Source organism: Drosophila bipectinata, chromosome 3L, assembly GCF_030179905.1.
Source record: "Drosophila bipectinata strain 14024-0381.07 chromosome 3L, DbipHiC1v2, whole genome shotgun sequence".
NCBI classification, from domain to species: domain Eukaryota; kingdom Metazoa; phylum Arthropoda; class Insecta; order Diptera; family Drosophilidae; genus Drosophila; species Drosophila bipectinata.
Genome location: NC_091738.1, coordinates 6,413,552 through 6,428,342, shown reverse-complemented (window position 1 = coordinate 6,428,342; position 14,791 = coordinate 6,413,552). Strand labels below are relative to the sequence as shown.

At 38.4% G+C, this 14,791-nt stretch overlaps 1 protein-coding gene across 1 annotated transcript in view; it reads right to left on the bottom strand.

The window, feature by feature from the left end:
- Eip74EF (Ecdysone-induced protein E74) overlaps window positions 1–14,791 on the bottom strand; it is a 57,532-nt gene that overhangs the window by 28,028 nt on the left and 14,713 nt on the right. The window contains exons 2-5 of the mRNA XM_017245830.3: window positions 12,845–13,487; window positions 9,258–9,838; window positions 7,133–7,408; window positions 6,413–6,911 (exon numbers count right to left, since the gene is read on the bottom strand). Coding sequence (XP_017101319.2) covers window positions 6,413–6,911; window positions 7,133–7,408; window positions 9,258–9,344 — 862 coding nt within the window. The 5' untranslated portion in view covers window positions 9,345–9,838; window positions 12,845–13,487. The remainder of the gene's footprint in view (window positions 1–6,412; window positions 6,912–7,132; window positions 7,409–9,257; window positions 9,839–12,844; window positions 13,488–14,791) is intronic.

Below are 14,791 nucleotides of genomic sequence, written 5' to 3'. Positions count from 1 at the left end.
AGCTATAAATTATCTTAAGGATTGCCCAAAAATAGTTCAGATACTCTAATAATAAAGGCAATGATTAAGAACCAAAAGAAATGTTGAAACGAAGTCTAAAAATTAGAGATTCTTAAAAGAATAAGTATTATTGCATTAAAAAAGTATTTAATTTTGTCTCTAATTTTTCTTGCACTGTACTTGTGACTTGCCAAAGGGGAGGGGATTAGGAAACAGGAGGTTGGAGCGTCGAGTGGTTCCAGCACTGGAAGGGGGGAGATCGCCCCACAGCCTGAGACTAAGACTGAGACTGAGACTGAGAATTTTGTAAGGTTGTATCATCATCGTTGTCGCACTCGCAATGTGTTGCTGATGTTGCTGTAGCTTTTTTTTTCATTTTTTTTGCTTTTAACGAGATGCGACTGTCGGCACACGCTCTAATGCAATCAAAGGCCCAGCGAACGTCGAGCAAACTGGAACTGGAACTGAAGCTCCAGTTTCAGGGACGGATCGTATCAGCCAAGGGCCCTCTGCGGCGCCTTAAACTTGCCCACTAACCGCCCCTGACCAATGGCACTACTTGAAATGGCTCTTTATCCCTTTTTTTCCCATCTGCTAGTATACTTTTTATACATACTTTCCATTGAGAGCTGGATTTTTAGTAGTAGTTTTAGTTAATAGTTAATCTTAGTTAGTTGTAAGAGGGGGAAAAACAGGTTTATTGTATTTGAGAGGAAGAAGCTTCCTATGAAAAAGATTTGTGGTTAAGACGAGGATATTTTAGAAAAAATTTAATATTTTGTTCATAAAATTAAGTACTTTTAGTTTCCTACTAATATCCTTTATGTATCCTGTTTATTTTATGCAAAATCCCATTCAATAAATCAAGTTTCCCCAACTTATCCTAAACCAACACCACTTCCTCTCTCTTTTTTTTTTGCATTTTAGTTTTTACTATCCATCTCCCTCTCTATTTTTTCTTGTTGCTGCTTGTCTTACTTTGCTGATGAGGTGAAGGTGAAAATTTTTGCACAACAGCTTGCTGGCCCCCCCACCCCCTTTCTATGGATCCAGTCTCCCAGCAAAACAACAATAGGGATGCTCAAACTGGTTGCATGTTGGTGGTGCCTCTGTTGCGTTAATGGGTTACAGTGCAATTAGGACAAAGAGAGAGATAGAGAGTACTACCAACTGGGTGTACACTGTACAGTGGATGTTGTGGGTGGGAATATTGAATCTAATAAATATTTAATGAGAGTGCACTACAAGGAAGTTCAGTGTGGCATAAAAATTTGAATAAGGATTTCAAAACAGAGAGATAGGGGAGAATCTATTAAAAAAAACATGTATGTATGTATGTAGTTTCTAATGAATATCTTTTAAAAAAAAATCTCATTCTTATTCTTGAAGGGATTATCATAAATTATAGCATTGTTAGTCATCTGAAAGCGAAAAACTAATTAAGATTTTTGATCTGTGAAAAAAGTGAAAAAAGGTGCCACTGGAACATTAATCAATTGCTGCAACTTGACAAAATGGCGCACAAAATGACTTCATTGGCAAGTTTTGTACAAAAGAACGTGAAGCCATAATGCTGCTTATATAACGAGGCTAAGGCGAGGCTCCTGCCAAAAAAATGAGAACACAGCAGCAGCTAACAACAACAATAAACAGCAATACTGTCAGTAGCAGCAACAACTAAACAATATCCGTTAAAACTTGAACTCGGCGGTCAACCTGCAATGCGTACAGCAACAACAACAAAAACGAACGAATTTAGATAAATCGCAAAACAAATATATATATATATATATAAATAAATAAAACAAAAACAACAATAACAATAACTACAAGAGAACAGTAACAACAAATGCCAAAGCAATCAACAAAATTGCAAAGTGCATTTTGCAGTGGCAACGTTTTGGCATTCAGACCAGGGGAGGGAAGCCACCAAGGGGGTGCACTTATAAAAAATAAATTATTATGAACTAGGGTAACTAATTAAAGGTAAAGAACTAATATAAACTAAGACTTTAAATAAAAAGAAATCTTCTTTTATTAGAACCTTCTTAAGAGGTCCTTGTTTTCTCTAAAAACACTTTTCTTTCAGTGCACTTTTTTGGGGGGTGGCCTGTCTCAGGCAGGGGGCCAGGGGGGCTGTCCGCTGGTGACAGTGACGTGCTCGGCCCGGTTCGGTTCGGTTCAGTTCGTTTGCTGGCGGTGGCTGCCTGGCTGGCAATGGACAAATGAACGCCCCTGACATCGTTAGTTGTTGTTGCTTGTGTTGCTGCTGCAATTGTTCATTGTTGTTGTTGTTAGTTGTTGCTTTCGTTGTAATTGTTGTTAGACGATAGCTGGGCTTTCGGTATGGCCGGGGCACGCAGAAATCCTGATTTGGCTATAACAACGCACATTTAAAAAAAAAAAAAAAAAAAAAGGCTACAAAAAATGGCAACAAACTGCAGCAAGCGGCAGCAACAACAACATCGATTTGAAATTCAAATTGGCAATCCAAATCTAAAGCCAAGAAATGCGTGCACTGAGCTATAGCCATGAGCCATGAGCAAAATGGCTAAAATGATACATACTCGATGTAGAATAGAAAATGTCAGTTGGAGTAATCAAATAAATAATCTGGCCAAGTGCTAATGCCAGGGATGGAGAGGTAAATGGCTGAAAGTGAAACCAAAATCGATCCGAAAAAAGAGAAATTTTCCAAAGAAAAAAGGCTAGCAGACTAAAATCAATTAATCATATCAGATAATAATAATCACCTATTACTTCGTCTAGTTAGCAATTCTAACAGCAATTGTCATGCAAATTGAAACACTTTTAGCCAAATGGCCAAGTGGCGACTCAAATTATCAGCAATCAACTACACTGAATGGTGGCAGCAAGCAATCATTCTGTCAATTGAATAGATTTTTCCATCAAAGCCGAGATTTTCCCATAGTGCCCCAGCCCTCAAGTGAGCGGCCTAAACGCAGAAACTAACGCACTTTTCAAAAACGGCGGTCTGGTCGTGTGGAACCCCTTGACATTAATAGCGAGTCGAGAAGTCAGACTGAAAGAGAAGCCCAAGATGTGGTTGCAGGCGATTCTAAAAGGGGGGGGATGCTGGGGCGTGCTGAGGCGGCAGGTTCAGGCCGTGGCAGCCGTGGCCGCCGCAAAAGAACCTTGGACTGACGCTTAACTCGAACAAAGTGAACAATCTCAGACGTTGGCGATGAGACAGAAAGAAATACTTGGAGTTTCCAATTACATATAATTCTATAATCTTATATAATTTGCATAGAGATATATATGTTTTCAAGAAAAAAATATATTTTAAAGAAAAAAACCATATATTGGTTAATTGATATTAAATATTAAAGTTTTGTTTTAGGCTTTATATTAAACCTTGTACTTTCCTACTATTCTTGAAATATTACTTTCCATGAATATGATGGCCTATTTTAATGTATTATTGCTAAATTTGTATTTATTTCCCATAATAAAAGTAGTTAAAATAAAAAATTATATCGTTTTCCAAAACGATTTTAAGGAATCATCCAAAAAATAAATAGTTTTCTTTAAGAAATGATTCTTTCGAAGTACAACCTTCAAACATACCTATTGTTTTCCTAATATACATATACTATAAATCCCAAAACTGTATCCTTCGGATTTAATAATGTATCTAATATTTTCAAATCTAAACCTAGAAAAACATTATCTAAGAATGCAATTTTTTGCCGTGCAGCGTTGACGACCGCTCGCAATGTCAACGGCTTGCCACGGCGAGATCCGAGAACGGCGTTTCAATGACTGCCTGCCCGGGCTTTGGATCCGAATTTCAGTCCGATTCAGATACCGAGTGCGTGGCGTATCCTTGAAAGCGAGAGTTCAATGCTTGGGCCGTGCGGCGCTTGAACCCAAAACGCCAAAGCGCCCAAACACACGAATGAAAATAAAGACAAACGTTCATAGGCACGGGCCGACAGGACCTCCCAGCCAAAACCCAAAGAGCCATTCAAAAAAAAAATGGGTGGACCCGGCAGAGGGGGAACGAGGCGCAGGACCCAAATGAGGGCGCCTCATTTACGGCCTGAACTTCAACGAAATTGTTCAAGTTCAAGGTTGCCGGAAAGCCAAAGTCGAACCCAAAAAACCCACAACACCTCCCCCGCTCCCCCAAAGCCACAGTCTTGGGTCTTTGTCTGCCGCACGCACACGCACTCACACACACACACAAACGCACAGCAAAATGGCCGACTAACGGGAGTATGGGCCAGCCATTTTGCACCAATACAGGCGCAGGCTTAGGCAGACGGCCGCTTAAATATGTACGTGCCATGTATACTATATGTATACTGTCTGTATTCCAAACATTTCCTACACACTCGGCAGGAGAGCAGAGCACACAGACAGCCACAGCCGGAGCGAGGCAAATATCCTTTTGACCTTGAGCTCACAATTTCCACACGCAAAATTTATTGACCCGGCTGTCTGACTTGGCTTCGCCGCCCGGTTCGGAAAACTTTTGAAAACAAAAACGAGCAGCGCCAAATCGGAGAAAGCATACCGAAAATGGCCCCCAATAGCCCGACCCGTCCCTGGGCTCTGTCTGCCTTGGGTTTTTTTTATATTTTCGTGAAAAGGAAGTAGGTGCCCGCAGAAAAAGGACGAAGGAACTGTCGGGGGCGATGTCTGTGGGTGGTTTGCTTCCCCGAACCGAGGGGGTTCACAACTCCAGTCGCCGTCTGCCTTGTCGTGTCAATAGACGTTTATTTGTCTGCCTCCACTGCGCCCTAGCACCCTAGCACCCAGCACACCCAAAGTTCTAGAAAGTGCCTCTCCAAGTATCCACATCCACCAGGAAAAACCAGCGGGGGTCCTGGAACCTCCATTTTTTTGTTGTATACCCGGTAATCGTGGTTGTAATGGGGAGTGTTGTGTGTTACGAAGGACTTGTAACATTTTAGAGGAAGTTAGGGTTTAAAGAAGAAACTAAGCATCTAGTATTGTTTATAGAGATTAGTATATTTATCTTTATAATCTGTATTTTAGAATTTCTTGAGATAAACATATACATAGATATTTATATTTTTAAAAATTGACTTTTTAAGAAGGTATATATTTTTTGAAGCTCTAAACTAATGGTGATATTTTAGAAATTATGTCTTTAGAAGATAACCTTGAATGTATCACAAACTTTAAGCCCTTAAAAATATATTGTTTTTTAAAAAATCTACTTTTATTAAACGAATATAAAAAATAGACCCTTTAGCTACAAATTATGCCAAATATATAGTATTTTTTAATAAGAAAACTTTAAAATCTTTCATATCTTCCAAGCTCTCTTTAGTACCAGCCAAGCCCCTAAAGATAGGCCATACTTTTTGGAATTTTGTAACCAAAAAGTATAAGGCCCAGTATCCCCTTAGTCGTGTCCCTAGTTTCTAGCCATTTTGTTTCTCCTCTTTCTTTTTTAGGCAGAACGACGAGACAACAACCCGAGCTCCGAGCGTCGACATTTATATTTCAGTCTGCGTCGTCTGGGCGGTGCCTTGCCTTGGCTACTAGAACCACCAGCTAGGGGGGAGGAGCGGGGGCTCAGTCGCTAGGTGGTTGACTGTCTTGGGGGGCCGCTGTGGGTGGTTCGTTGTAGGGAGGACATCCTGTCGGGATTTAATAAACAAGTTACTGGCCTTTTTTATTTATTTCTGGCAGTTGTTGGGCTGACAGATTTTTGTTTTTGGCGATGGAAGGAGCCCCGAATATTTTTTGTGTAAAAAAAGAATCGTTGGCCAGATGGGAAATTTAATTAATTAAAATTAAGCCAATAAATATTTTCATGTCGGACATTCAAGGAATAAGTAAAACAAGTAATTGGTCTGCTGGAAAGGTTCATATTTGGGGGTTTTTCTGAAGAAAAACTAAGGGCAAAGGTTGGATTAAGGCTACATCGATATTTAGAAATTTATTGTTCTTGTCACCCAACCTAATTATATCTTTTATAACAATTATTTTAATTTAAAAACAGGTAACACAAAAAAACATTAAAATTAAGAAAAGATTTGCAAAATGCAACAATTTTTCGGTGCATACTATTAGGCTCTTTATAGTGGTTGTGAAATCGGCTAAATAATATTTACATACCATTTTTGACGTGAATAGGTAAAGTATTTTTCTACATGTAAGAAACGGTGTAAGCAATGGCCGAGTCTACATTGTAGATGCCTTTTATACATTATGTAGAATAAAAATGTAAGACTATGTAGATAGTCTGGCAACGCTTTCTGTGTCGAATAAGACCAACCAAAAATTTTCAAACTTTTGGCGCGAAAAATCAGAGATCATAAGATTCAATTTATAGGAAAAATACTAAATTTTAGGCTTTTCTGCATCTGCAATCATAATTATAACTAAGTAATCAAAATTCTTGACTTACCGCTTAGCTTATCCATTCGCTTTTCGATGTTCAGGCACTTGGACATGAGCTTCTCGACGAGCAGGGGATTGGCTGCGGCGCTGGTGACGAATCGTGGCTCCTCCGCCATCGGCTGTCCGCCCATGAGGGCGTACTCCAGCTTGGTGGCGCAGTCACTGCCTTGACCTGATCCGACTCCGCCTCCTCCGCCGCCTCCACCACCTCCACTGCCTCCGCCAGCGTTGTTGTTGTTGATCAGATCGCCGCAGAGAGCCGCCGCAGCCGCGGCCACAGCAGCCGCCGCCGAGTTGGAGGAGCCAAAGGCCAGAAGCGCCTGCTGGCCAGCGGCATCGCCACCATCGGCCAGACTGGCGGCCACCGAATCGACCAGGCCCTGGGCACTCAGCTGGGCGTTCTCTTTGGCTAGCAGATCGTCGCCGGCCACCACGGCGGCGGCCACGCTGGCGAAGTCATCCGCCACCATGTCGGCGGCCGAGATGACATTGTTGTTGTTCTCCTCCTGGGAGGACCCATTCAGATTGGAGGAGGGAGCAGGATGTTCCACGGGTGCAGATGCGGGGAGAGAAGACGCAGAAAGCAGAGAGAAAGGGAAGAAACAAGACAATGATGAAAAATCCATTGATATAGTGGACATGTGTATGGATATGTAGTATATAGTAGATGGAGATAGATAGATAGATTTGAGGTTAAACTTCTCTGATTTGTTCTTGGCGGATGTACATTTTCGACTTTAACCTCGACGGTCGCCAAATCGGACAGCAGGCTCTCGATCTCGAAGTTGCTCTCGGAGAAGCTGCGGAAGAGCTCGTCGGAGGAGTCGCTGCCACAGAGCGGCTCCACCACCACATTCACGCTTCTTGCCGCTGCCCCGTTCAGCTCGCCACCGACTCCATTCGATCCTACGATATTGGACACTGCCTGCTGGGGGTTGTTTGGGTTGCCAGCTGATTGGATTGTTGGATTTATGTTATCCGTTCCAGTTACCGTAGAATCATCCTGAAAAATATAAAATAAAATAAATAATATTTATTTTAATAATAAATAAAATATTATTATTTATTTATTATTTATTTTTTATTGTTAATATTTTTACTAAATGGTTAAGGTTAGAGTTTTCTCTATAGGGTCCACAGGGATGGCTATATCTTCCCCAATTCTCATCCGATTCTCAAGCGGAGTACCTTAAACGATTTCTAGATCGATTCGCCATCATTCTGCATCAAAATCCTGACACAAAATATTTTTCAGATTTTTTTCCATTTTTCCTGATGGGATCCCTTGAAAATGGGGTTTTCCCCTATAGGGTCTACTGTGATGGCTATATCTTCCCCAATTCTCATCCGATTCTCAAGCGGAGTACCTCAAACGATTTCTAGATAGATTCGCCATCATTCTGCATCAAAATCCTGAGACCAAATATTTTTCAGATTTTTTTCCATTTTTCCTGATGGGATCCCTTGAAAATGGGGTTTTCCCCTAAAGGGTCCACAGGGATGGCTATATCTTCCCCAATTCTCATCCGATTCTCAAGCGGAGTACCTTAAACGATTTATAGATTGATTCTCCACCAATCTGCATCAAAATCCTGAGACAAAATATTTTTCAGATTTTTTTCCATTTTTCCTGATGGGATCCCTTGAAAATGGGGTTTTCCCCTATAGGGTCTACTGTGATGGCTATATCTTCCCCAATTCTCATCCGATTCTCAAGCGGAGTACCTTAAACGATTTCTAGATCGATTCGCCATCATTCTGCATCAAAATCCTGAGACAAAATATTTTTCAGATTTTTTTCCATTTTTCCTGATGGGATCCCTTGAAAATGGGGTTTTCCCCTATAGGGTCTACTGTGATGGCTATATCTTCCCCAATTCTCATCCGATTCTCAAGCGGAGTACCTCAAACGATTTCTAGATAGATTCGCCATCATTCTGCATCAAAATCCTGAGACAAAATATTTTTCAGATTTTTTTCCATTTTTCCTGATGGGATCCCTTGAAAATGGGGTTTTCCCCTAAAGGGTCCACAGGGATGGCTATATCTTCCCCAATTCTCATCCGATTCTCAAGCGGAGTACCTTAAACGATTTCTAGATCGATTCGCCATCATTCTGCATCAAAATCCTGACACAAAATATTTTTCAGATTTTTTTCCATTTTTCCTAATGGGATCCCTTGAAAATAGGGTTTTCCCCTATAGGGTCTACTGTGATAGCTATATCTTCCCCAATTCTCATCCGATTCTCAAGCGGAGTACCTTAAACGATTTCTAGATTGATTCTCCACCAATCTGCATCAAAATCCTGAGACAAAATATTTTTCAGATTTTTTTTCCATTTTTCGTGATGGGATCCCTTGAAAATGGGGTTTTCCCCTAAAGGGTCCACAGGGATGGCTATATCTTCCCCAATTCTCATCCGATTCTCAAGCGGAGTACCTTAAACGATTTCTAGATCGATTCGCCATCATTCTGCATCAAAATCCTGACACAAAATATTTTTCAGATTTTTTTCCATTTTTCCTAATGGGATCCCTTGAAAATGGGGTTTTCCCCTATAGGGCCCACAGTGATGGCTATATCTTTCCCAATTCTCATCCGATTCTCAAGCGGAGTACCTTAAACGATTTCTGGAACGATTCTCCACCATTCTGCGTCAAAATCCTGAGACAAAATATTTTTTAGATTTTCTGTCCATTTTTCGTGATGTGATCCCTTGAAAATGAGGTTTTGCCCTATAGGGTCCCCTATATACTTTTTAGATAGGCTCCTTAAGAATGTTGGTATGTAGTATTATCGAATAAGTGTCGAATTGAAACAGTATATGAAAAAAGGTAAGATATACTCACGGCTATGCAAGTTGCCAAGTCTAGACCACCAACAAGACGACCATCGTTATCCGGACACCAGAGCAGTGCATCATCGATAAATGGCATCGCTGATAGGGCAAAGCCTGCACTGCAAATACTGTTAACTGCCAGCGTGTAGCCGTTTCCTGAATACCCTTGCCAGTCGCGAAAATGTTGATCAATCTTGATGCCACCCAGGTCCAGGGTTCCTCCTCACGTCTCCACTTGGTAAAATTTATTAATTTGATTTGGAAATTGATGATTTTCCAATTTATATTAATTTTATATACCTTATCACACTTGGTATAATAAAAAATGGATTTTGATTAATTGATTTCGTTGATTCACAATAATTTTCATAAGATTAAATTGGAAATTGTATTTTAGGCACTTTATATGAGACGGTTTTGATTTGGTTTTGCAAATTTGTATAAAGTTAGCTTAGCTTTAGTCTTGATTACTTCTGGACGTAAGAACACTCAAAAAGTTAAGAATAGAGTGTTTCTCTATCACTCAAAAATGATGTATAAAAAGTTGATATTTTTGTAAAATTCAGAATTATTTTGGCTTTGTTTTGGAGTCTGAAATGAAGAAGAAATATAAAAATATTATTATTTAAATTGGTTTTATAAATTAAAGACTAATAAACTATGGTTTCTAAAATATTTGATTGCAATTGCTCAGTTCGGGGGAAATTCCCGACTAGACCATGCCAGACCCCGTCTAAAATTTACATCTGCATCTCAACAATGCCGCATCATTGGGCATCCATTAAAATATTTGCATATATGTAGTATTGGTATATGGTGGGGGCTTTCGAGGGAGCAAAAAGGCAAGAAGAGGATATTAAAATATAGAAAGTCGTCTCGTTGCATTGTTTCAATTTTTGCCTTGTGGCTTCCGGTTATAACTAATTTTCCTTTGAATCAAAGTTTTTTTTCTTTTTGCTCTCCCCCTCCTTTGTTTTTGGATTATTTTGTTGTTTTTGTTATTGTTGGTGTTTAAAGTTCAATAACATTAGAAATTGCGAATTACAACATAAAAGCATCAGCGGAAAGAAAACTCGGCAAGCTGTGCCACCAACACCAACAGCAACAACAACTCCAGCTGCATCCAAGACGTGCTGCACAAAATTTTTGTGGCAAGCTGAAAACTCAACAAAAAAAAAAAAATAAAGAAAAAAGAAAGAAAAAATAATACAACAAAAATAGAAAGAAAAAAAAAAAAGACAAGCAGAAGCAAAGCTGGAAAAATGCTTTTTACATAACATGTTACTGAACTGCAGGCAGCCAACAAATGCAACACGGCAACTAATGCAACAGCAACAACAACAGCAACAGCGGCAGCAACAAGTTTTAAACTCGCCAAATTCATTACAAGTGAAAGTCCAAAAACAACAGCAACATTCAGCATTTGCAACAACAAACAACTTGCATTCACGGCGCAAAAAGTTCGTTAACATTGAACTACGAAGCAAACGAGGCGGAATACGAAGAGAAAAAATATATGTGCATAGAAAAAATATCAAAACTGCAGCAAACCAGCAAGCACTACTTCACTATAGAAAAGCCAACAATGTTAAATGAAAATTATTAAACAGGCACTACGACCAGAGAGTGGGAGTTTTAAAAGGGCTCCAGTACTTAAAATTTTTAACAATGGAAAGTTTCTACCAGAAACTGCAAGTAAGTATAAAAGTTAAAAGGTTCGCCTTAAATCAACATGGCTTTAAATTTTTAATAGTTTTGTTTTCGAAATTTATTCAAAAAGCAAGGCAACATCTTAGAAGCAACACTATATCTGTATACATCAGCATCAGGCATCTGAAATTTATATCTCTACTATGATAGTGGCACTATCAGCTATAGAAATCAAAATCCAAAGAACAAAAACACAAAGGCAACCTCGACTTGGAGACACGAGCAACATCAACAAACACGGCGGCAACATCAACAAGAAGATCAGCCTCAAGAGCAATAGAAAAGAAAAACAAACACTAGAAGAAATATGTATCTTATATCTTTTTATTAAAATTCAAAAAAAATATACGAATTCTTTATCAAATATTTTGGATAAATTTTAAAAGTTTAAAAGAAATAGCAACAGAATATTAAATAATTTAGGGATAAGATACAATTAAGAAGCATCTTTGTATACCTCTTTATAAGCCAGATAAACAAATTACATAGTTAAATTTTTTAATACTGTTAGCAAAAGGCATTGACGCCATATTGGATTGACGAGGTATATCGATAAAAGCTTTAAGGCGATGTATCGAAGTTGTTAATGCTGGCAAGGTCATGCAAGGACAGTTTTCTAATTCCTATTTTATTATTAATTTTTAAATAATAGAAAAACATTTTTTCCCTGTGCATAAACTAAAACTGCAATACCATTTGGAAAAACAGCAACAACTGCCAAAGCTTAGACATTACAGCATTGACCAGCCTGGCACCCGCGTCATCGTCATCATCGTCATTTCTCTTTCTCTCTCCCGCTCAACATTTCCATTTTTCCAAGTGGCTCTTTGGTTTTTCCGCAACAACAACACCAGCAGCAATAACAATAACAATAACAGGCTGCTGTTGCTGCTGTTATGATGCGCATGCGCGGCGGAAAACTCGTTTTTCATTATTCAATGCAAGCTGGCAGCGGATTTGCTATTTCACTTTCCAGCCAAACGGCAAGTTCAAGCAAAAAAGCGAAAGAAGACTTGAAAGAGAAAGAGCAGAGAGAGAGAGAAAACAAAAAATAAATAGGAAAAGCAAGAAGCAAGAAAGGAAAAGCAAATGGAAAACCTCCAGCCTCAGCTGGCGCCAAACTTGCCATTTGCCGTTTACTGTTCGCCGTTCCCCGCGGCCTGAATTATAATTAGACATTTGGCCCGAGCTGCTCAACATTTATGCAAAATATTGGTTTGTCCGCCAGATCCCTCCAGTCCCCTCCGCCACCCTCTCTCTCTCTCGCTCTTACACCTCAAACAACAAATAATCACAGAGGCACACAGTGCGTATACGCAATATCTGATTAGCGGAGCAATTTCCAGCACTGGCATGTGCACTTAGACGAGAATCTACACATTGTGGCAGCACTTCCTGGTTCCCCTTCGAGAATACTGGCTAGCAATGAGAATTCTCGATTTGGGTGCGGTTTACCGCCCGAAGACCTGCCCAGTGAGCGGCACTTCGATGAAGTGATCGAGTGGAGAACTCTATGACTTGGGGGCTCTTTTTGCGGGAAAGTTGAATGCTTTCCCGTTTTCCCTGGAAGTGGTGACCTTACGGATCAAGAGTCGACTGAAGTGGCTAGAGTAAATAGGAACTATAGAAACTTTTTTTCAATATAATTGCTTGATAAGAAGCAAAGTTTTGTATTTAAACATACTCACTTATAAATTTGTTTTTTTAGTCTATAGGAAATAGGATCTATAAGAAATTTCTTATATAATTTCTTGACAAATTTTTCAGAATGAAATTACTTCTTTATAACAGTCTTCTTAAGACTTCCTAGATTGGTTTTCTTAGTCTTTGTGATAGTACAATATTTTAGTTTATGATATAATAACCTTTCCCTATGATGAGACTCACCTTTCGCTTTTTTTAGTCGTTGTCACAGAATATCCTCGACGTTGCTGAATGTTGGTTTTATTTTAGTTAATTATAATGTTTTTATTTGTAACTTGTTTTGTAAATATGTATACTTTTATATAAATTTTGATTGGTTCGTTTGTAAATTGAACTATAGTTTATAGTTAATGGTATTATCCGTAAGGCAGTGTAAAGTTATGAAAAATTTGTAGTTTCACTTTTTGGGTTGATAAGCTCTTCGCACATTGACCTCCTCCGATGTGCCACTTGTTATAATTGTAAATGTATTTATTGTTGTTGTTTTTCCTTTTTCGCGCACTTGGGCGCATTTTATTTAGTAATTGTATTGTTTTTTTTATTTAGTTCTGCACTTCTTTTTTTTAAGGGAAAAACAGTCTCTGAATTAGTTGACGATTTTATCTTACAGCGAATGCGATAGATGTATAGAGTTTTATTGCCATTAGCATCGATGGCGATGACATTGACCAAATTTGCATCAGTTCCCAGTTTGCTGCTTTTGGCACGCATTTATGGTGTTTGAAGGTGCGCTGGGGCATTTGGGCGGCGGGGCTGAGGAAGTCCCCCCCAAAAGTCAGATGGAATCGGTCTGCGTCGCCTCCTATTTCGGTTTGCTGTGCGGTCTCTGCAAGTGGACAGAATCGGACAGAATCCAATCAATAAATATGAAATAAACTCAAAATCGATGCATAAGTTTGAATTTTTTAAACTTTAAAGAAAAAGAAAAAATAAAGACAAGCGCGAGGCATTGACAAACCGGTTGACGGTGTCAGCAGATCACTTAGTTGGCAGAGGCCAACCAAGAAACGCATGAGGCTGATGAGGGTGTTCCCATTATCAATATAATTAATATTTATGTGATAAGAGTTATTTATGTAAGTTTCAAATTGGCTTAGGCTTCAAATAAATAAATAATTTATTATGTAAAATTATAGAAAAATCTATTAAGATTATTAGATTATGATAAGATTATGTCTATTAAGACAATATAGAAATATGTATACTTATGTTAGCTTACTAATTCCTAAGAATAACATTCAAAAAATTATACTTACTTGAATTAAAATATTTAATTCTCAACCTATTTTAATCAAAATCTGTATGTAAAAAATTATTTCTCATTTTATATTTTAAGTTTCAAATCAATAATGAAGACAAACGCAAGTTTATATAGTTTAACCTAATTATAATTTTCATAAAATTTATCTTAAATCTTATTTTAATTCCTTTCAACAATCTTAATCCCGGAACACTCCAAAACATATTTCTTTCTTTTCAAATCTTCAAGTAGAATTAAAATTTAAAAAGAACCAAAAGCAACAACACCATTTAAAGCTCTTGACAAATGCTAATAATAGAAGAGCTTTAAATACACCTTAAAAAAATTAAATTACATATATTTACCTTGTTTCTATAAACAAGTTCATAATATAAGAACCTAAGCCAGGTGTTAAAAAAACCTAAGCCAGGCGATGTTTAAAAATTCTTTATTAGACTTTCCTTATTTCTTAAAATAATAGACTTCCTTTCCCCAAAAGCTTAACATTATTTTTATCAGTGTCTATGCAAAATGCGTTAGTTGCAGAGAACGAGAAATAGAAAAATAGACGAATGAGAGCGAAACTTAAAAGTGACAGGTGAGAAGGAAGAGAAATAGAGAAGCGCGAAGTGCGCCGGCTTCTTTGACTTTGTCTCCTTCTATTTAACACACACATACACATTTTTATCGTTTTTTTTTGTACTATTATTGTGTTGGTTTCTGCTCATTTACTGCGTAAATATTGGTTTGTTGTTCTTGTTGTTTGCGTTTAGCTTTTTGCATTATTATTGGCGGTGTGTTGAATAGTAGTTGTGTGACCTTCTCACACTGTCATGGCTACGTATAAATTGTATAAAAATAAAAGCTTTTGGCTCTATAATTTGTATGCA